The following is a 23,539-nucleotide window of genomic DNA, read 5'->3' on the forward strand; positions in this document are numbered from 1 at the left end:
GGTTGTCTTCAGTCTCTCTAAAATTTCAGGGAAAAATTCTGAGTTTCAAAATGCATATAAGCAAGAAGAAGCTCATTTTACTATTTGGAATAGTCTTTTTGGAACAGAGTAAATCTGCAACTCTCTCGCTCCCCAAAGGTAAGTTCTAGGAAGTCTATCACTATCTTTGAAGAAATAACCTTTGCTGGCAGTGGGTATCACAGTTTCACTCCATATTCCTTTGGGAGAACAGAAGAAGCAAATATAGCAAATATATTCTGGAGATTTAGTTAGATTTCATGTAATTAATTTGGACTTCTCTCCTGCAATCATCATATTAAACTGAATAGAAAATTTATGGAATACAAAATACAACTTGGATAAGTTGCACTGATCTGGAAAAGACTGGAATTATTCATTTATTTGAACGCATTCCACAATCCCATCTCCTTTAATGGAACAAATTTGAGAAATCAGCATAAATTGAGAAGCATTTGTAATCTTTTAAAAAATTATACTTTTTACTATAGTTTGGTCTTCCCTGGTGGCTCAGTTGATAAAGAATCCACCTGCAATGCAGGAGACCTGGGTTCAATCCCTGGATTGGGAAGATCCCTTGGAGAAGGGAAAGGCTACCCACTCCAGTATTCTAGCCTGGAGAATTCCACGGAGTGTATAGTCCATGGGGTCGCAAAGAGTCGGACACGACTGAGCAACTTTCACTTACTGTAGTTTACTGTATACAGGATACTGCTATAAATAGTAGATGTGAAGTCTGTTTACTGCAGTATATTTTGTATATAAATGATGTTTTTTTTCTTCAAGTAACATAAGCTGAGAACAGTTCTTGGCAGTCTTCTTCATAGTCAGATTCGTACCTCAAGAATCATCGTATTTTCTACTTTTCCTTCAATGAGTTCAGGAAATACTAAATTTTATGTATACAAAGGTATTTATGATTCAGTTAACTGAAACAGCTAGAAAATAAGCTTTTGATTCAGTGTTATGCCTGCTCTGGATTCAGAATCAAAAGACAGTGTTACATCCATGCTTTGTCATTAATTAACTGTGCATCTCTTTGATTCTTCATTTTCCCATCTGTACTGTGGGGATAATAGTGCTTGATTTATAGTCAGAGAATGGAAATTAAATGAGAAGCTATTTGAAAAAGTTTTGTATATTTTAACATATTGATCTAAATAGCTATGCTTTCACGGGTATTTTCTCAAGAAAAATCATTTGTCCATCCTTCCAACTTTTCTAAGTGTTCACTGTATGCTAGGAATGTGCTAAATCTTGGAAATACAGAGATGAATAAAACAGATTTTTTTCATTTTCATAGTAAATGAGGGATACAGGCAAAGAATTTTCTATCCCACTATTTCACGGTGAAAACTATAAAAAGGGAGAGGAAAGGGTTTTACACAGGAGAGACACTTAACACAGTTTGAGGAAATCAAGGAAGACGTCTCAATTGAAGTGATCTCCAAGCTGAAGAATAGGGATTAGAGGATTCAACTAGGTAAAGAAGTGGGGCAAATATGAGGCAGGGCATTCTAGGCCTTCCGAGAGAACATGTAGAAAAGAATGACCTGAAGTAGGGACAGAAGGTGGATCTTCCCTGATTACCAAGCAGAATGATAAGTACATGGAGGTTCATTTATACTGTTCTCTCTACTTTGGAGAGATTTTAAGTTTTCCATTACAAAAAGGTAAAAGCATAAACCAAGTAGAAATATGAGCAAAGGAAACAAAACTTCAATACATGGAAAAATAAACACTAGTTACTAGCAAATAAATTTGAAAAATTTGGTGTCACCGATAATTAGACAAACTAAGAATTAACAATGCATTTTAAGCATCTTAATCTAGCCCATCTCTTAGCTGAGGAGTCCAAAATTTTTTTTTTAAAAGGCAGAACAAACATTGAGAGTAACTAAGTAAATGCAGCTTTTCAAGGATAAAATTCTTTTCCATAAAAAGGAAAGGGTTCTTTTTCCCATTACCTAGCAACCCTTCTACCCTAACACCATTCTGGTATGTGAATTAGGACACTGTCTCCTTTCCAGTCCACTATCATTAAACAATCTGTTACTTTCCACTGTTAGAGAGCATTAAATCTAATATTTGACTGTGCCGGGCACTGCTGACCATCATCTCCTGGGTCAAGCAGAGGAAAAGATGCTGACACAGATGCAATCAAAGGCAGACTACAGGGGCTTCCCTGGTGGCTCAGTGGTAAAGAATCTGCCTGCCAGTACAGGAGACACGGATCTGGTCCCTGATCCAAGAAGATCCCACGCGCCATGGAGCAACTAAGCCCATGAGCCACAGCCGCTGAGCCCCTGCTCTAGAGTCTGGACGACACAACCACTAAGCCCGTGTGCCCCAACTACTGAGGCCTGCGTGGCCTAGAGCCCGTGCTCCACAACAAGAGAAGCACTGCAGTGAGAAGTCTGTGCACTGCAAGCAGAGACACAGTGCCCCCGCTTGTCGCAACTAGAGAAAAGCCCACAGGGCAACAAAGACCCAGCACAGCCAAAGAAATACGTGAATAGATAAGTAACATTACTTTTTTAAAAAGTTTAAGGCAAATTATAGTATTACCCACTCAACCAATTAATTGAGCAACATCTGGGCATCAGTCTAGTGGGTTTGAAAGAATAACCACAATGGAATGGAATAAATGACACAGAAGCACAGAGCGCTCTGAGGAGCCTAGAAGGGGCCAGATGGCTTAGAATCAAAAGGGGACTGTATTCGTGCTAACCCAGTGGAGATCTACCTCTGAGGCCCTAAATCTTCATGTCAGAAAAGTAGATCTTCACGATATGCAGGTTCCATGTGAAAAAGCTGAACAATTGCTTATACTGCAAATCACAGTAAATCCCACAATTAATTTAAAGCCATTTTGTACTATTTCTACATGCTCTATGTCTTACAGTATTTCTTGCTCCGAAGAGTTTCCTGTATACCTCAGAAATAAGAACTATCTAATCTCCAAATTTTTGTCTTTCCCCTCCCCAGTTCCCACTTGTGGGCAGAGTCCAGTGAAGTCACAGTCTTTGAATTACCTGAACATTTTCAGTCGTATCGTTGGGGGAAGGCAAGTGGCAAAGGGTTCCTACCCTTGGCAGGTGAGTCTCAGGAAACCTTCTCTGGTGGGATTATGAGCTGCCTCAAGATTGGATCTCTCAGCATCCCATGCTACTCATCAGCATGCTCCATTCTGCTTAGTACATCAGCAGAGATCTCATGAGTGTGTACAAGGATCCAAGAGCCTCCTGATTTTCATTAGTTGACTTCTAGAAAAGATGTGTTCAGAATAGTTACAAGCGCTGTTGACTCACTCCAAAATTTAGAAATGCCATCCCGAACTTTCAGTCCCTAAGACAAAAATCCCACTTCAAATTTATAAGTTAAAAAATAATTTTCTGATTCAATAAACATATTTAAAATAGACCTATCTTGTTATAGTTAAAGATGATGAGGGAAGTCAAAGGTGTCATATCCATGGGCCTACTTTATATTTGGGATGTAAGGTTCACACCTATTTCATAGGGCCCTTCAGGGAACAATCAAGAGTTTATGGTATGTAGTTAGTCTCCTTAGTATACAGTTGGTATCCTAAGAATTCTGTGTCAATGTAATTTCCTGGTCCTTCTGTGCCTATAGAAATGAGTTTGTGCTTCTGCCCCTAGACTATGGTTTTCTCATTTACCTTCTTTGAAAGTCTCCCAGTTTTCTTTACCCTGGGACCCATCTTGTCTCTTCATTTTGTAAGTAGAGTGATAGTTTTTTGTTTTCACTTCTCTCGAGTCAGTCATATTAACTTTTAGATCAGTGGCTATTTAGCAACGATTTGTTGATTGAATTTTTGTTCAGTGGGTTGATGGAATGGCTGAATCATTGTTATTTGATTAACTGATGAATTAATTATTTGGCTGAAGAGTTGGTTTATCAGTTTCTTACTTGGTCAATTAGTTGGCCAGTCAATTCAGAAGTTCACATTTAAATCATAGTCAGGGATGATTCACCGACTGTTACTCACTTGTACTTTATTCTATTCTTACCCTTTTCTCTGTATTATTTTTTTATTTGCTCATAGAAAAATTTTTGATCAAAAAGGAGACAATTCTAAAAAATTGCTTTTTTCTAATTCCAACAATGGAAGTAAAAGTATTTATTGTACCCTCTAAGTCATGAAGGAGTCAAGCCAAGTATCATGAGCAGGATAGGACATGGGACAGGATAGGACATCTATTTAGAAATAGATCTAAAAATAAGATTGAAGAAATTGTAAAGGTTAAATAGTTAAAGGCTGTTAAGAAAGCAGTAAATCCAAACTATTCCTCTGGGATGCCTAGAGAAATTGGAACAGACTTTGGAAGACTCCTTTAGCCCTCACCTTGTCTTTATCCCAGACTTTTTCATCTGGTCTATGCTGTATCTTATGTCTCTCTCTCTCTCTCCCTCTCCCCATTCACAGATATCATTCATATTGTTAGAGTAACAGACTGGCTGAGCATTATCATATAAATAAGTACCCACAGTTTTTGTTACCAACTTGCTAAAGCCTCAAGTTAACTACCTCTCTTGTGGACCAGGGGTGGGAATATTCTGAGTCCAGCTTTGCCCTTCTTTCTGAACTATAGTGTGATTGGTCTACCACTTCACAGTTCATGATTTCTGATATTTATGAGTAAGATATCTGGGTCTCTTTTTCAGAAGATGCTCAGTCTCCAGGTCTGGGGGGATCCCAGGCCATTAACTTGCTCCCATTTAAGGTCTTTGCAACTCAGGTGTCTCTGAAACGAAGGCAGAAGCATGTCTGTGGTGGGACCATCATCTCCCCACAGTGGGTGATCACGGCTGCTCACTGCGTTGCCAACAGGTAAGGAAAGTCCAGCCAATTGATAAAGGTCAGATTACATTTCTTCTTCCTGGGAATCAGCAGCAACAACTCTATTAAAATATGGGATGGTACAATGTATGCTTTAGGGGAAGACATGCTGGTTGCATAAAATAAATATGGCTCAAAGACATTGTCAAGGGCTCTAAACTTGATAGAAAACATGCATTCCTTATAGGAGTGAATACTTTGATATTTAAAATGATTGGATTAATAAAGAATAATATCCAAGTGAGAAAAAAAATCACAAAGATAGATTTGTGAAAGTTCTCCCCTAGTTTTCTTAAATTCCAGTGAAAAAATCATCCAGCTCATTATGCATCTTAATAAATGAATAAAAGAAAACAAAAGAAGGCCAATAAAAAATGAAGAAGGCTTCTGTGTCTTCCTTCCTATTGATCCTGGCTCTCTGAACTTTAACAATTTCCATCTTTTATCCATTCTCTTGTGTGCTCCAAATGTTCTATTGTTGCCAGTGTTCTTGATACGCATAAAGCAGCAGTCAAGATCATGTCCCCCTATTTTCCCTCTTTCATTTCATGTCTGCAAACATCTCCTGGGTATTTCCTTAAAGCTGTACACTAATAGCTGTCAAAGATACAAAGATGACTCAGAGGTGAACCCTGCCCTCCAAGAGCTGATAGTTTAAAGAAGAGTCAACTGATAATTTCACTGTAGCGTGGCATGTGGTTAGGCTAGAGAGATGCTAGGGAAGCATGCCAAGAGAAAATGATGCCTTTTCCAATGTTGTATTAAATCATCTCTTCTGGATCCCCAGAGATCCTCTTCTAGATCGCTAAGGGCTTAATCCACCTCAACGCCTGCTATCAAGTTCCTTTCAGATAACTTTGCAGCAGGTAGAAGTAATATAGGTCTTCAGTCTTCCCCATGTTAGATCTCTAAAATACAACCAATACAGTATACTAATGCATATATATGGAATTTGGAAAGATGGTAACAATAACCCTGTATGAGAGACAGCAAAAGAGACACAGATGTATAAAACAGTCTTTTGGACTCTGTGGGAGAGGGAGAAGATGGGATGATTTGGGAGAATGGCATTGAAACATGTATAATATCATATATGAAATGAGTCGCCAGTCCAGGTTCAATGCATGATACTGGATGCTTAGGGCTGGTGCACTGAGATGACCCAGAGGGATGGTGTGGGGAGGGAGGAGGGTGGGAGGTTCAGGAAGGGGAACACGTGTATATCTGTGGTGGATTCATGTTGATGTATGGCAAAACCAATACAATATTGTAAAGTAATTAACCTCCAATTAAAATAAATAAATTTATATTTTAAAAAAACACGAAGGAAGTAAGGAAAGATGCCCTCTTCCTAGTACGGTAATCAGTCCCAAAGTTCTGAGTGTGCATACTCTCTGGGATATCAGAGTTATGATGCTACTATGTCTTTCATGGTATGCGTTAGGTATTAGATCTCTGACATTAAAGCAGGCTGTCTTCATAAGAATCACCAAATACTCCCAAAGGATATCAGTGATACCCTGTATGCGAGACAGCAAAAGAGACACAGATGTTTAGAATAGTCTTTTGGACTCTGTGGGAGAGGGCAAGGGTGGGATGGTTTGGGAGAATGGCATTGAAACATGTATATTATCATATGTGAAATGAATCACCAGTCCAGGTTTAATGCATAAGACAGGGTGCTCGGGGCTGGTGCACTGGGATAACCCAGAGGGATGGTATGGGGAGGGAGGTGGGAGGGGGGTTCAGGATGGGGAACACATGTACACCTGTGGCGGATTCATGTCATTGTATGGCAAAACCACTACAATATTGTAATTAGCCTCCAATTGAAATGAATAAATTTATGTTTAAAAACAGAGAGACCAAATTAACCATCTGGGGTAGCTTTAGATCTCTGAATTACAGTGTTTACACAAACCCTTGGACACTTAACAAATAACATTGCGAAGTATTCAGTTTATCTTATTATCAGTTCCACATGAGGCCACTTTCACTAGTCCCCCACTCACGTTGGGAACCTCTACATTTGGAATCATTCTTACTTTTTCTGTTCAGTAGCTGTACACGTGCATTCTCCATCCATCTCATTTTGAAGAGGTCAGTTTGTCAACCATTACAACTGTACTCAGCTTCAGTGAAATCCATCCCTTTTACTCTTTCCTCCTCATAGAAATACTGTATCAACTTTTAACGTTACTGCTGGTGAATATGACTTGAGACATGTGGAGCCAGGAGAGCAAACCCTCACCATTGAAACCATCATCATACACCCACACTTCACTACCAAGAAGCCAATGGATTATGATATCGCTCTTTTGAAGATGGCTGGAGCTTTCCATTTTGGTAAACATTTGAAGTTTACTCTGAATTGTCCACCCCATGTTCTCCAGAACTTCTGTTCCGTAGCACAGTTCCTAAAGTATAAATTATGTAGCATGTGCCCAGGATCTCTGGATCATGGACTTTGAGACAGAAAATCGAGGTGGGGTTCCCCTACCTAAAACTCATTTTGCTTGTGACTTTAGAGATACAATTAAGTGGAGTCAAGAAAAGTTCTGTTTTACTTTGATAAGAGACCCCTGGAGGTACCAGAGACATCTCAAGGCCTTGGGGGATCCACCTAGATGCCCATTGGTGAGTGGCTTGTGGTGTCTCTCCTACATGAATGAAACAAACCCTGCCTTGCTCTTTTTTTTCAGATCAGTTTGTGGGGCCCATGTGTCTTCCAGAGCCAGGGGAACGATTTAAGCCTGGATTTATTTGTACAACAGCAGGCTGGGGCCGCTTGAATGAAAGTAAGAACTTCCATGTTCTGCTCTTAATCTGATATCAGAACTTTCTGGTAGGTAATCAGAAAATAGAATTTTTAATCTATTTGTAAAAGACCGTGTATAAACATTTTTAAAAATAGAGAATGCCACATTGTACTTAAAAATTCAAATCTTTCCAAAAGACACAAGCCTGAATGGGGCATCTTCATGGGGAGGTGAAACAGTACCTTGCTGGGGTTTTGTGTTTTCTAGATGGCATCTCTCCACAAGTCTTGCAGGAAGTGAACCTGCCCATTTTGACCCAGGATGAGTGTATTACAGCTCTGTTGACCCTAGAGAAACCCATCAGTGGGCGGACCTTTCTCTGCACAGGCTTCCCAGATGGTGGAAGAGATGCATGTCAGGTAGGTGGGAGTGGTCGGGCTGACAGGTCCCAGACAGAACTTCCCTCAGCTTTGTCATCAGATGAGAGGCTGAAATAAACCTATAGGAAAGAGTAGACTCTGGGAAGAAGGATCAGGAGTGAGAAGGGAGGTCAAGTCAAAATAAAGGGACAATTTCCTTCACTGTTCACCTGAAATTATCATAGCATGTTTAATCAGTGACCTGGGTTTGATCCCTGGGTTGGGAAGATTCCCTGGAGAAGGGAAAGGCTACCCACTCCAGTACTCTAGCCTGGAGAATTCCGTGGACTGTATAGTCCATGGGGTCCAAAGAGACAGACACGACTGAGTGACTTTCACTTTCATACCTCAATACAAGATAAAAAGTTCAAAAAAAGAAAAAGCCTCAGGCTCCAGAAAGATTATAAATCTGTTTAAAATATCAAAAGTATTCATAATTATTAGTGACATTATAATGATATTTCCAATGTGTATATGTTATCAAATACCTAGTTTCTAAACTTTTTGATGACTGTCAGTGATATCTCTTGGTTATTTATTACCAATAAATAGCTGCAATTGACGGGGTCACAAAGAGTTGGACACGACTGAGTGACTGAACTGAACTGATTTGAAAAGACAAAAAAAATTAAAGGGACAGTTTAAACAACCTGTTTTTAGCAAGGACTAATTTCAGAGGAGGTCTTTCCAAAAGACCAAACACTGAAGATGATGCCAACAATGAACTCAGAGTTCCCCAGCCTGAAGGACAGGTGGCTCCTTCCTACTTAAGCGATTTCCAGTTTGTGTATAATGGGAGCTTTTCTTTCTCTCCATCCCTCCTGCTGACCAGGAACTAAGGTCAATATGACTACTGGGCAAAACTTCTCTGAGTCTGTAGGATGAGACGGTAGAAGGAAACAATGTGATGTCTGATGAAAGCCCCAGATGGGGAAGAAGGAGGTGGATTTGGTGGACTCCAGTGGTATTTCTGGAGCGAATGGGAATTGTACTTGCCTGTTCTCTCGGGTCCTTGAGTCCAAAGTATTAGAAGTGAAGAAATTCATTGATCAATTCACTGATCCTTGTCTAGCATCTTTGTGGGGCACAGACACTGACAACGATGGTAACAGAGATCTTTTCTCCCTACAGGGAGACTCAGGAGGTTCCCTCATGTGCCGGAATAAGAAAGGGACTTGGACTATGGCTGGTGTGACTTCCTGGGGTTTGGGCTGTGGTCGAGGCTGGAAAGACAATCTGCAGAAAAATGATCAAGGATCCCCTGGGATCTTCACAGATCTTACTAAAGTGCTTTCATGGATCCACAAACACATCCGAATTGGTAATCAAGCCAAAACATAAGGTCAAGAAGCTAGGGAAAAAGAGAACATCAGCAGAGTCTAGGCAAGTCAAGACCATTGAGCAGACAGACTCTGCTTTCATCTTTAGTGTCTCACATAAGGATTGTGGTATTCACTGAGGCTAAAAACGGACAAGCGATGATTCGCACAGCATACAACTACTCAATGAAACATGAATACATCCATCCTAGACTTTGTCAAATTTGCATTTAATTGAAACTGTCTCAGCTGGTGGTATGTTTCCACCACTTACTTCTCACTAACTGTGCTAGCAAGATTCAGCAAGCTATAGCATGGGTCAGTGGTTATCAACCAGGGGAAGTTTTGCCCCTTCGGGTAACCGTGACTGGAGACATTTTTGGTTGTCACAACAGGAGAGAGAGGAACCACTGGCATCTAGTGGGTAGGGGGCCATGGATGCTGCTAAGCACCCCACAGTGCACAGGACAGCACCCCCACTCCCACCCAGCAAAGAAGGATTCAGCCCCAGATGTTAATAATGCTGTGGCTGAGAAGGCCTGACATAGAGCCAGGTACTATAAATCTGAAAAGGCCAAGGTCTATATACATCCTTCCACTAGACTGACCAATTAGTTAATTGAAACTTCATTTTTTGCCTCCAAATCCAACTTAACTGGTGGCTTCCAACCTCACTAGGACATCTATTTCTTCCTAAAGGGGTTAATTCAAACTAGATCAGGAAAAGCTTGTGATTGTGTTCAAGTATATGGAACACTGGCAGGTATTTGAGTCCTCAGTTCAGGTCGTAGCTATCTCAGCAACTCTTTTGTGATTGTGGGTACATTATTTCCATCTCTACCCTCTCTTGTCATGAAAAATTAGACGAGTACCCCAGATGACCTCTTCTTGCTTTGCGTAATCCCCAAGCCAATGAACCCACTTAATAAAGACAGTGAATCATTTTTCTTACAACACAAAGGCCCCTCTGCTGCTTTGTCAATCTATCCCTTCTGTTCTTTCCACAGATTATATTTTCATTAGTTGCAAACTGACTTAAAAACCTCTGCACTTTTGCCAGGGAGATGCTACCTTCTTGAAATATTGCTCAAGATACCACAAACCTTGAATCCCATCTTTCTTTTTCTTTCCCAGGGAAGCAGAGAAAGAGCTCCAGAGGTGGGTATTTTTCATCGCCTGCTCTTCTGGGAGCATGAATTAATCTCTACTATTTCTGAAGATTGGTTCCCTTTATAATCAAAAGTCTTCCTCTGCAAGGGTTCTCCATACTTACTATGTATAAAAACATCACTTGGAGCACTCAGTCATTCATCCCCAGCCAGTGAGGGCCCACCCTCACCAGCAGGAGCCCCACAGTCCCTCCCAGTTCACTTCTTGTCAATCCAGAGCTCCAGCTCAATTCAACAAACAGTTATCAAATTCTCAACTTGCATCTCAGACATGAGGGAGGAGGTGAAGTGGATAGTGGTCAGGTTTCTGAGCTCAGCTTGTTCAGAAAGCACAGGGAACCCACCCCAGGGTTACATTGCAAGTCTTCAGTGAATTAACTCTATGACTGGGGGCAAGCTCCTTTCTACCTCTGAACCCGAGTCTGCTTATCCAAAAAGGAAGCAGTTTGGACCAGATGGTCTCAAAGGCATCTTTAGCTCAGCAGTTCTGTGAGTCTGTGGAACTAACTCCAAAGAGCAAAGTGGGAAAAGAGTACCCTGAGAGCTCAGTGGAGAGAATGGCTGTTTCTAGCTGGGAAAAAAAAGACAAAAAGACAAGGGAGGCTTTGGAGCCACAGACATCTTTTAACCTGAACCTCAGAGAATAAAGGATGAATAGAATTTTGTCAGGTGGGGATGGGATACAGGTAAAGAAAAATATTCCAGCTCAAGGAATCATGCTTATGAGAAGATGGATACTAAAAGATGAAGATAGGAAAATTTAGGGTGTAATAGAGACCCAGTAAGTCAAAGCAGCTAAAGTGTAGGATATGTGAGGGGTTTTATGAGAAAGAAGATTAAACATATAACTTGAGACCAAATTATGGAAACTTTGAACACCAGTCAAAAAAACTTAGACTTTATTGAGTAATAGGAGTTGACTAACTAGATAAATAGATTAGAGCTATACTGAAGTGCTGTAAGAACTGTACATAGGGAATAAACTGGAGGAGAAATAATGCATAGTAGAATTATGAGATTATGCATTAGTTCAAGAGATAAGAAAATAAGGCTTGATTTAGGGCAATGGCCAGAGAATGAAAAGGAGGGCATCGGAACTAGGACTGGATAGTCACTAAAGTTAAGGGTGGTGAGAAAAAAGGAGTGGAGGATGACACCAAATCTCTGAGCATGAAGAGCTAAGAACACAAAAAGTATTCAAATCAGAAGCAGAAGCAGTTTTGCAGAAAAGGAATTGTATTTGTAGCACGTTAAGTTTAAGGGGAAGAGACCTAGGAGGGGGCTGAAAAATCAGAAGTTTAGGTAGAGATATAATTAAAACTGAGAGTGTGAATGAACTAGGTCAGAAGGCTCATGTAGAAAGAAATGAAAACTCAGAACAAAACCTAGTAAATACCTGCATCTGTAGAGTGGATCTATGGGGTCAGAGAAAGAAGAGTAAAGGAGAAGAAATCACAGAATCTCAAAGTTAAGCAAGATCTACAAGGAACCAAAAAGAATAAAGCATCACAGAAGCCAAGACAGGAAAAGATTTCATGAAGAAAGGAAGGGAGCATGTGGAAGAGTCAAGAGGTGCCAGTGTCTGCGTGTATTCTGGAGGGAGAGGGCTGCTGTGGCTAGCCATCGCTGTTAGTCCTAATTTTCATGGCTTTCCCTCCCAGCCACATGCAGTGAGCAGGATCGTGTGGTCAGAGCATCGGAGGGGGAGCTGCACTTCCCAGAAAGCCCCTTCCTATATTATGAGAGCAAGCAGTGAGTAGTCCCCACTGCCACCCCTGTCCCAATTCCCACCTCCATTTTTTTTAACTTGTTTTATATCGGAATAGAGCCGATGACTAATGTGATCACTTCAGGTGGACAGCAAAGGGACTCAGCCATACGTATACATGTATCCATTCTCCCCCAACTCCCTTCTCATCTAGGCTGCCACATAATATTGAGCAGAGTTCCCTGTGCTTATATAGTACAACCTTGTTGGTTATTCATTTTAAACATCTCAGTGTGTACAAGTCCATCCCAAACTCCCTAACTATCCCTCTCCTCCATTCTCCCCCCACCACCTAGTAACCATAAGTTTGTTCTCTAAGTCTGTGAATCTGTTTTGTAAATAAGTTCATTTGTATCATTTCTTTTTAGATTCCACATATAAGGGATGTCATACAATATTCTTCTTCTCTGACTTCACTCAGTATGACAATCTCTGGGTCCATCCATGTTGCTGCAAATGGCATTATTTCATTCTTTTCCATGGCTGAGAAATATTCCGTCATAAATATGTACCGTATCTTCTTTATCCATTCCTTTGTCCCACCTCCAGTTTGACTCTGCCCCACTCATTGGACTGTGACAGCCACTTTCTATCTGAAAATGACACCCTGTCAATGTGTCTACCTGCAGACACTGTGCCTGGACCCTGTTGGTACCAGAGGAAATGCATGTGCTCCTCAGTTTTTCCTACTTTGATGCAGAGTCTTGTGACCATAATTACCTGTCGATATATTCTTTAGAAGACACACTTATTGGTGAGTGGATTTGCACATTGTCAAAGGGACACTATTCCAGGAAGATTTAATGGGGCCTGGTTATAGTATGTCTAGCCCCAAGGCATTTATAAACAGCACATTTCCTGTCTCCACTGCTGAGACTTAGAAATGATGGTGGAAAGGAACGAAATCTGAGCCTGTGTGAGGGCTGGAAGGCCACAGTGCATTTCACCTACTGCCTTTGCTTCCCATGGAACCAGGCTTCCTAGACTCATTTGCCAGACCTGGAGCCCATCGGGAGTAAAATGCAGGTCTACAGCTGTGCCTCTCAGGGCCCCTTGGGCAGAATGCTGCTCTCCTGAGCAAGAAAATAACCTTTACCTGCCTCATCCAGCTCAGAAGGAAGACAGCAACAGATAACCACAAGTAGGAGACAAAAGTTACTTATGTAAGAAACAGAAATGGAGGCTCATTCCTATGGTTCTAAACTGGAGATAGTATGGCCTGTCCCTACTTTCCCCTAGGAGACCTTTAACAACGTCTCAGGAGCAATTTTTGGCTGTCACAACTAGAGGGAATGTTGCAAAACAATTTTTCAGCCAGGATGCTGCAAAACATCCTACAAGCCCAAAATGGCCTGAACACACAGAACATTCCAGTTCAGAACATCAGTAGTACCAAAGTTGAGAAGCCCTGATTCAGACAAGCCTGCACTATCATGAATGTTCAGGTCCCTGCAAGTCTTTTAATGGGTGCTGTTTTCTAGGCTCTGAGCAAAGACTCTTCTTTCTTATGTTGCAGCGAAATTCTGTGGAGAGAGACTGGCTTCATCAGTTCTTGTTGGCTCCAGCGCTATAAGGCTGAACTTCATCTCTGATAACACAGATTATGCCGTTGGGTTCAATCTCACCTATAAAGCTGTTAAACCAAACTACCTTCCTGGTAAAACTGTTTACTCTTATCATACACTATGCTGACCTTTTGCAGAAGTTGAGGTCCCATAGGAATTAGATGATGGGTAGGGAAACCACCCAAGGCCCACTGAGCTCCACAGCAAAGAAGAGCCCAAGGTCAGTGAGACAGGGGGTACAGGGGCTCTTCGTGAAGTCTTGAAAATGCATGCTTGTTGCCCACCCACATGAGCCAAGAGAGCTTGATGACTTCTCCAGAACCAGTGCACAGACCTCCTCTTTCTTAATGGCTCTGCCTGAAGAGTTAGTTCAGGCATCTTTCGTGAGGGGCACAAGGGTGAGAACAAAGAGGTCCCCTCTGTCCATGGTGATGCCACTGCTTAGACCTTCTCCTTTGTATTGCAGATTCTGGCTGCGACTCCTTAACGATCCTGTTTGAAGAAGGCCTCATACAGAGTCCTCACTATCCTGAAGACTACACCAACATGGCCATCTGCAATTGGGTCTTTCAAGCCCCCAAACATTACCTAATTAAGGTACCCTTACTTGGCTGTGGATCTCCACAGAATCGCTTACATGAACACCATGAGGGCAGAGGTTTTTATCTGATGCGTTTACTGCTGTATCCCTTGTACTTAGAACCTAGCACCTGGCACACAAATCTCTTGATAAATACTTGGTATCTGACCGTTGTATTCTATCCTGCAACTATCCACACTTGCCACTAGATGGCAGCTGTGCGCTTTCAGTTCAGTTCAGTCGCTCAGTCGTGTCCGACTCCTTGCGACCTCATAAACTGCAGCACAGCTGCTTCCCTGTCCATCACCAACTCCCGGAGCTGACTCAGACTCGTGTCCAGACAGTCGGTGATGCCATCCAATCATCTCGTCCTCTGTCACCCCCTTCTCCTCTTGCCTTCAATCTTTCCCATCATCAGGGTCTTTTCAAATGAGTCAGTTCTTCACATCAGGTGACCAGAGTATTGAAGTTTCAGCTTCGGCATCAGTCCTTCCAAAGAATATTCAGGACTGATTTCCGTTAGGATTGACTTGTTGGATCTCCTTGCAGTCCAAGGGACTCTCAAGAGTCTTCTCCAACACCACAGTTCAAAAGCATCAATTCTTTGGCGCTCAACTTTCTTTATAGTCCAAGTCTCACATCCATACATGACTACTGGAAAAACCATAGCTTTGACTAAACGGACCTTTGTTGGCAAAGTAATGTCTCCCCTTTTTAATATGCTATCTAGGTTGGTCGTAGCTTTTCTTCCAAGGAGCAACGGCTTTCAATTTCATGGCTGCGGTCACCACTTGCAGTGATTTTGGAACCCCCAAAAATAGTTTCTCACTGTTTCCATTGTTTCCCCATCTATTTGCCATGAAGTGATGGGACTGGATGCCATGATCTTAGTTTTCTGAATGTTGAATTTTAAGCCAACTTTCTCACTCTCCTCTTTCACTTTCATCAAGAGGCTCTTTAGTTCTTCACTTTCTGCCATAAGCATGGTATCATCTGCATATCTGAGGTTACTGATATTTCTTGTGGCAATCTTGATTCCAGCTTGTGCTTCATGCAGCTCAGCATTTCCCATGATGTAATTTGCAAAAAAGTTAAATAAGCAGGGTGACAATATACAGACTTGACGGACTCCTTTCCTGATTTGAAACCAGCTTGGTGTTCCATTTCCAGTTCTAACTGTTGCTTCTTGATCTGCATACAGATTTCTCAGGAGGCAGGTCAAGTGGTCTGGTATTGCCATCTCTTCAAGGAATTTCCAGTTTGTTGTGATCCACACAGTCAAAGGCTTTGGCATAGTCAATAAAGCAGAAATAGATGTTTTTCTGGAACTCTCTTGCTTTTTCCATGATCCAGTGGATGTTGGCAATTTGATCTCTGGTTCCTCTGCCTTTTCTAAAACCAGCTTGAACATCTGGAAGTTCATGGTTCATGTACTGTTGAAGCCTGACTTGGAGAATTTTGAGCATTACTTTGCTAGCATGTGAGATGAGTGCCATTGTGTGGTAGTTTGAGCATTCTTTGGCATTGCCTTTCTTTGGGATTGGAATGAAAACTGACCTTTTCCAGTCCTGTGGCCACTGCTGAGTTTTCCAAATTTCCTTGGTTTATTGAGTGCAGCATTTTCACAACATCATCTTTTAGATCTGAAATACAACTGGAATTCCATCATCTTCACTAGCTCTGTTCGTAGTGATGCTTTCTAAGGCCCACTTGACTTCACATTCCAGGATGTCTGGCTCTAGATGAGTGATCACACCATCGTGGTTATCTGGGTCATTAAGATCTTTTTTGTATAGTTCTTCTATGTATTCTTGCCACCTCTTCTTAATAGCTTCTGCTTCTGTTAGGTCCATACCATTTTTGCCCTTTATTGTGCCCATCTTTGCATAAAATGTTCCCTTGGTATCTCTAATTTTCTTGAAAAGATCTCTAGTCTTTCCCATTCTATTGTTTTCCTCTATTTCTTTGCACTGATCACTGAGGAAGGCTTTCTTATCTCTCCTTGCTATTCTTTGGAACTCTGCATTCAAATGGGTATTTCTTTCCTTTTCTCCTTTGCCTTTCACTTCTTTTCACAGCTATTTGTAAGGCCTCTTCAGACAGCAATTTTGCCTTTTTCTTTTCTTTTTCTTGGGGATGGCCTTGATCCCTGTCTCCTGTACAAGGTCACAAATCTCTGTCCATAGTTCTTCAGGCACTCTATCATATCTAATCCCTTGAATCTATTTGTCACTTCCACTATAAAATCATAAGGGATTTGATTTAGGTCATACCTGAATGGTCTAGTGGTTTTCCCCGCTTTCTTCAATTTAAATCTGAATTTTGCAATGAGGAGTTCATGATCTGAGCCAAAGTCATCTCCTGGTCTTGTTTTTGCTGACTGTCTAGAGTGTCTCCATGTTTGGCTGCAAAGAATACAATCAATCTGATTTTGGTGTTGGCCATCTGGTGATGTCTATGTATAGAGTCTTCTCTTGCGTTTTTGGAAGAGGGTGTTTGCCATGACCAGTGTGTTCTCTTGGCAAAACCCTGTTAGCCTTTTCCCTGGTTCATTTTGTACTCCAAGGCCAAATTTGCCTGTTACCCCAGGTATCTCTTGACTTCCTACTTTTGCATTTCACTCCCCTGTAATGAGAAGGACATCTTTTTTGGGTGTTAGCTCTAAAAGGTCTTATAGGTCTTCATAGAACCATTCAACTTCACCTTCTTCAGCATTACTGGTTGGGGCATAGACTTGGATTACTGTGATATTGAATGTTTGCCTTGGAAACGAACAGAGATCATTCTTTCATTTTTGAGATCAGAGGCAACTGTGTTCTTTACTTTTTGCCTTTTTGTCCAACTATGCACTTTACTTTTTGTTATTTTTGAGTTGCAGAGGCAACTGTGCACTTTACTTTTTGTTGAAAAGTTGCCTTTACCTTTGTACCAGGTTAACTTGTTCCATCAATGTCTAGTCCTTTCAAGAAATAAGCATTTCTTCCTTATTAATTAAACTGTTACCAAAACACGTTGTGGGACGTAGATAACAAAAGTGCAGTGCAGAACAGTTTCAGGGACTAGCATAATGTGTAGCAGGAGGGGTGATAGAAGGCGAGGCTGAGACCAAAGTAGGGAGGGCTTTAAGCGTCAGGATACAGAATATATCAGCCTTCGACTGCGGTGTTTTGGACATCTGTTTCTATGCTTGTTCACTTAACACTAGCGTGCTGTCTGCAGACGTGCCTTCAGGTAGATGGTACTGCAGTCAGGGTAAGGTTGGAATTAAGCATTTACTTAGAACATTTTCTCTTTAATTATTGAAAGCAAGAAAGTATATTAAGGAGAGAAAGTAGATGATAAAACAATGGGGAAGGAGCAAGGGTGAACAAGACCTCAAAGTTCTTGTATATTTGAGGCCAAAAAAATAAAAGATCTGACCCAGGAAGAACCAAATTGGTGCAGTGTTATGACAGTCCAGAGAAGAGAGCTTTTAAAACAAAAACCAAAACAAACAAAGAAGTATGGCCAGTAGCTTGAATTTCCCACGCAAAGTTAGACTTTGAAGAGAAGCAGGACTCCCCCCCTTCTTTGGCTCGCCTTCCTCTCCCTCCCTCCCTCCACCACCTCTTCTGATAGATCTTGATCTCCTTCCCACTTTTCTCTCTCCCTTCCACAGAGAAACCATTGTACAGCTCTGAAACCTTTTGTTCTTCTCAAACATGCTTTTAAATGTTAACAAAGTAAAAAGACAGAACTTTTTTAAAACGTAAAGAGGACTGAGCACCTGCTAGTCCCCACCTCAACCCCTCATAACGAAGGTAGAATAATTGAGATGGACAATTGAAAGGAGGTGGAGGTGGTGGCAGCTGAAAGGTCAGGTGAGGTCAGATGTCAGTAGTAGAACAAGATCACACAGGTTTTAAATGTGAGAAGACACAGAGGAAGTAAGGCAAATGTAGCTGTTGTCTTCCTAAAAGTTCCTGAAACCCGAGCAGAGTCAGGCAGACAGTTCAAATAGCAGTGGGATTAAGGGAAGCTATGTAGTGACAGGGCTTTCGTCATAGCTCAGTTGGTAAAGGATCTGCCTACAATGCAGGAGACCCAGGTTCGATCCCTGGGTTGGGAAGATCCCCTGGAGAAGGGCATGGCAACCCACTCCAGTATTCTTGCCTGGAGAATCCCATGGACAGAGGAGCCTGGCAGGCTACAGTCCATGGGGTCGCAAGAGTCAGACACGACTTAGTGACTAAACCACCACCACCTTATAGTGACAGAGGAGAAAAGATTAAGTATGAGCATATTTCCAAAAAGAGGAAGAAGGCAGAATTTAGCTGAAAGTCTAAACATACAAGTGTTAGAGCTAGAAGTGATTCAAAAACACCTGTGCGACCAAGTGCATGAGTGCTGTGCATCAGTGAAAAGACACACTCACATCCGGCCAGCGGCAGCATCGCCTGCAGGACCCATTTGAGACAGTCATTTGTAAGTTGGTACGACAGGTCATGACTATGTGCATACCATCTGACTCAAAGAGAAAAGAGTCTATTTTTATTATTCATCATAAGTTTTATTGCTTTGCATGTTCTGTTCACCAACTTTGAACATTTTAAATTCTAAGTTTTAAATATTATCGATATTAAACAAAATAAGTTTGTTGTTATTGTTTAGTCGCTAAGTCATGTCCAACTTTTTGCAGCCGCATGGACTGCAGCACAGCAGTCTTCCCTGTCCTTCAGTGTCTCCTGAAGTTTGCTCAGACTCGTGTTCACTGAGTCAGTGATGCTATCTAACCATCTCAGCCTCTGCAACCCCCTCACTTTTAGAAATATTTTGAACTTTCTTTAAGTTATTTATTATAGGGATTATAGATTCCCCTGTGTGGGAAATTTCTGGTTTAAAACAGATTTATGTAATTTTCCTCCTTTTTTTAAAACCTCTTTCAATAAGACAGAATGGTCAGAGTAACTGAAAGTATCTGTTTCCAGAAAGAATTCCAGGAAGGATTTAAGAAATGTTTGAATGAATCCTATTTCTGACATGTCTCCTTGACCCCATGTCTTGTTACCATGAATCATCACTTGGCTCCATTTCTTGTCCCAAACATACAGGCCTCTGTGTCTTTTGCCGAGTTTAGGATCCACTGAATCCCTGTCACATGCGTGTATAAAATCTGGACTGCCAGCTCATCATTTCTATCTCCCACTGCTCCTCTCTTTAAACTCAGTTGGTTAGGGATATCAGATTGCTTGAACATTGTTCTTTGAAGTTCCTTTGCTCCTCTAAGGAGGCAGCTGGGGAGCTCAAATAATTGCGCGTTTTCCCACCTTTACATTTGGCCCATAATCGGGTGCTTACAGAGAGGTTTGGGAGCCTGTGGTTTAGCATCTTTTCCTAAGAAATATAACTCATTCAGAAATGCCCGTTACCTTTCTCGTCTTGCTCCAGGGCAAGCTGAACAATTGGAATTCTTCTGCTTGATCAAAATCGGTTAATGTATTCATACTGTCGACTCTGAATGTAACGTGGAGCCTTCTCAGCTTTCATTTCAGGACCTAAAGATAGAAGAAAATGGAGACTGCACTTCCGACTATGTGAGCGTGCACAGGGATGTAGAAAGGAAGAAAGAAATAGGTGTGTGCAGGGGCTCTGTATCAATCTAGAGGGGTGGGGTGGGGAGGGGATGGGAGGCAGGTTCAAAAGGGAGGGGATATATGCATACCTGTGGCTGATTCATGTTGAGGTTCGACATAAAACAACAAAATTCTATAAAGCAATTATCCTTCAATTTAAAAATAAATTTTTAAAAACAACAAAAGAAATAGGTTTGTGTTCCCTGGAAGCCTCAGCTTCCCTAGTTTGCATCTGGATCTGGTCCTTCTTGGGAATCCTTTTAGGGAATAAATGGGATGTGGCTCAGTGTTCCTTTCCCTGCATCAGCTCCATCCTTCCCTGTGCTCTCATCACCTCTCCTCCTCCCCAGATGTGGAGGGAGGCATGGAGCGAGGGTGGGGAGAGCTTCAGGGAAAATCAAAGAACCATTTGAATGGAAGGCCCACGTAGTCTAGGGATCAGAGGGGAAAGTGCTATTGAGATAAGCCCTGTGGCTGGAGTCAGTTCTCTTAGTGGCATTCCCAATGGGACTATTTGGGAGATAAACAGAATTGAAATGTTAGCAGGGTTAAATATGTAGTACTAAGAAGCAGTCTGCCTTTTTCATTTTGAAAATGAATGGTGACATCTGCCGGAAAAGTTTATTTCTTAACAGTTACCTGAAGGACAATCGTTTTTCTTCTATCCACTGCCATGTCTATTTGCTGGGCCCTTGATCCTGTTGTGCCTGGGCTGGGCTCGAACCAGCTCGGCTGTGTGGCTTTCTTGTCCCCACCCCTGTGGTGAGCATCACCAGGGTAATGTCCATCAGCTTCCAGTCCAATGAAAACGCGACCTTCAGAGGTTTCCAGGCTACAGTTTCCTTCATTCATGAAAAAGGTAAGAGGACTGAGGTACCAACTCCGAGTCTCATCCTCCTGATGTGGTAAATAGAGCAACCTTTAGAGCTTGGCATGGGTACAGTCAACTCTTTATTCACTGAATCTGTGAACCCTGAACCACTGCTCCTGGGGTAATGCGGAGAAGGTAGGTTCCTATCAGCCTCTGGTTTTATTTGTGTTTCTGTTTCAGGTCACCTTATTTAATATACATTGCTGATTCATTAACACTGAACTCACTCACAGCCAATACCATTGTAACTGGTGCCTGAACAAAGCTTATCCGTCACATGTATTTTCTCTGCAAGGCACAACTGAGCCTTTTTGCACTTAGCCACACTAGATGGCACTGGAGCACTATGTTTCGGGCCATTTCAACCACCCAAAAAAGCACAAAAATGCAGAGACACATACTAGCGACTATCGCAGAGTGAAGCAAGTCAGAAAGAGAAAAACAAATATCATATATTAATGCATAAAAGGGGACTCTAGAGAATGGTACAGATAATCTTGTTTGCAATGCAGAAATAGCGACATAGACGGAGAAAACAAATGTATGAATACCAAGAGGGAAAGGGGGATTGGGTGGGATGAATTGGGAGATTGGGATTGACATATACACGCCATTGATACTATGTGTAAACTAGATAACTAATTGAGAGCCTACTGTGTAGCACAGGGAACTCTACTCAATGCTCTGTGATGACCTAAACGGAAAGGAAATCCAAAAAAGAAGAAACATATATATGTTCAGTTCAGTTCAGTCGCTCAGTCGTGTCTGACTCTTTGTGACCCCATGAACTGCAGCACGCCGGGCCTCCCTGTCCATCACCAACTCCTGGAGTTTGTACTCAAAATCATGTCCATTGAGTCGGTGATGCCATCCAGCCATCTCATCCTCTGTCATCCCTTTCTCCTCCTGACTTCAATCTTTCCCAGCATCAGGGTCTTTTCCAATGAGTCAGCTCTTCACATCAGGTGGCCAAAGTATTGGAATTTCACCTTCAACATCAGTCCTTCCAATGCATATTCAGGACTGATCTCCTTTAGGATGGTCTGGTTGGATCTCCTTGCAGTCCAAGAGACTCTCAAGAATCTTCTCCAACACCACAGTTCAAAAGCATTAATTCTTCGGTGCTTGGCCTTCTTCATAGTCCAGCTCTCACATATATGTGTATGTATATATAATAGATAGATATAGATAGCTGATTCACTTTGCTGTACAGCAGAAACTAGTACCACATTGTAAAGCAACTATAATGCAATAAAAGTTCACTTAAAAAGAACTAAAACATTTTTAAAAAGAAAATAATTAAGGTGATAAAAAACAGCATGCCTGAAAATGAAAAAATAAAAGTACGAAAGTACAAAAAGCAAGACAAAACAGAAAGTGGTGCTAGCAGACCCATGAAAGGACACTTGTTTACAGTGTGAGAGCTGAAACAAGACAAGAGTGTGGCTGAGACCTCAGCCAGGACACGTGCTTCAAGTAACTCAAAATTTTCATGCTCTGCACATGTCCATGAATGACTGTGAAAGTACCAGGAGGACTGGCTTTGAATTAACAAATCAATGTTAGCAAGTAGGTGAATTTGAAAGTTCGGAATCCACAAAGAATGAAGATCAGCTTTATGTCTGCATGTTGGCCTTTCCTAACTAGATGTGCGACCTAAGAGTCCTCTAAGATTCATCCTCCTCAGTCTTATTATGGGAGAGTAATAAATGCACGGTAAGAATGTAGCAAGGATTGAATCAGACAAGATATGGTTGGCCAGGAGCCAGGGTGTGTGACACACGAGGGAGGCTCAGAGACATGAAGCATTGTCACCAGCCCCTGGGGCCTGGACACCAGAAGATTCAGCTTCCTTCCAAGCTCTCTCACCCATGAGCACTCTGTCAAAATCCTAGAAAGCTAGTTACTGGCTTCTCAAGATGTTCATTCTTTTTAAGTGATAAAGAGCTGTTTATGGCAAACCCAGGTTATAGTTAAAACACTCCACTTTCCAGTTCAAATACCCATAAAATCCAACTGACAGGATGCCCCAGAATTCTAACAATAATAATTTTTTGATAAATCCTAAACGCTGACCTTGTTTGCATGATCTGAGCAATTGTATTATGCTTATACCCAGATTTTAACATCTCTGGATTAGAGAATGAATCCGTGTTTCTGGAGACATGAAATGTGCCACCTGAAGAATCCAGTGATTCTGGTAAGCTGTTTTGGAGAACGTGACCATGAGAAGCACATGCAGTGTATTAGTCCAGGGTTCAACCAAGAACCCTCAAAAGATAATATTGGAATTCTAATGTCCAGTATCTAAGGACACGTTTTGTGACCTTATTTGGAGACAGTGTGTTTACAGAGGCAATCAAGTTAAAATGATATCATTAGTATGGGCCCTAATCCAATATGACTGATGTCCTTATAAAAGGGAAAATTTGGAGAGAGAGACGTGCATATGGAGAAAACCACACGGACATGAAGGCAGAGACTGGAGTGATGGGTCTTTTATGAACCAAAGGATGCTGAAGATGGCCAGCAAAATACCAGAAGCTAGAGGAGAGGCCTGGAGCAGGCTGTCCATCATTATCATCTTCATCCTCA

General features: G+C 41.6%; 1 protein-coding gene across 1 annotated transcript; it reads left to right on the plus strand.

Moving 5' to 3' along the window:
• Positions 1–17: 17 nt before the first annotated feature.
• Positions 18–23,113, plus strand: OVCH2 (ovochymase 2). Its single transcript, XM_027979846.3, has 15 exons — positions 18–138; positions 3,007–3,116; positions 4,782–4,873; positions 7,056–7,228; positions 7,585–7,680; positions 7,909–8,060; positions 9,192–9,389; positions 10,522–10,537; positions 12,210–12,300; positions 12,946–13,070; positions 13,833–13,973; positions 14,348–14,478; positions 19,981–20,074; positions 20,801–20,932; positions 23,040–23,113. The coding sequence occupies exons 1-15, from the start codon at positions 51–53 to the stop codon at positions 23,111–23,113; spliced, it is 1,713 nt and encodes a 570-aa protein (XP_027835647.2). The 5' UTR covers positions 18–50.
• Positions 23,114–23,539: the final 426 nt, after the last annotated feature.

This window comes from Ovis aries, chromosome 15 (genome assembly GCF_016772045.2).
Source record: "Ovis aries strain OAR_USU_Benz2616 breed Rambouillet chromosome 15, ARS-UI_Ramb_v3.0, whole genome shotgun sequence".
NCBI lineage: Eukaryota > Metazoa > Chordata > Mammalia > Artiodactyla > Bovidae > Ovis > Ovis aries.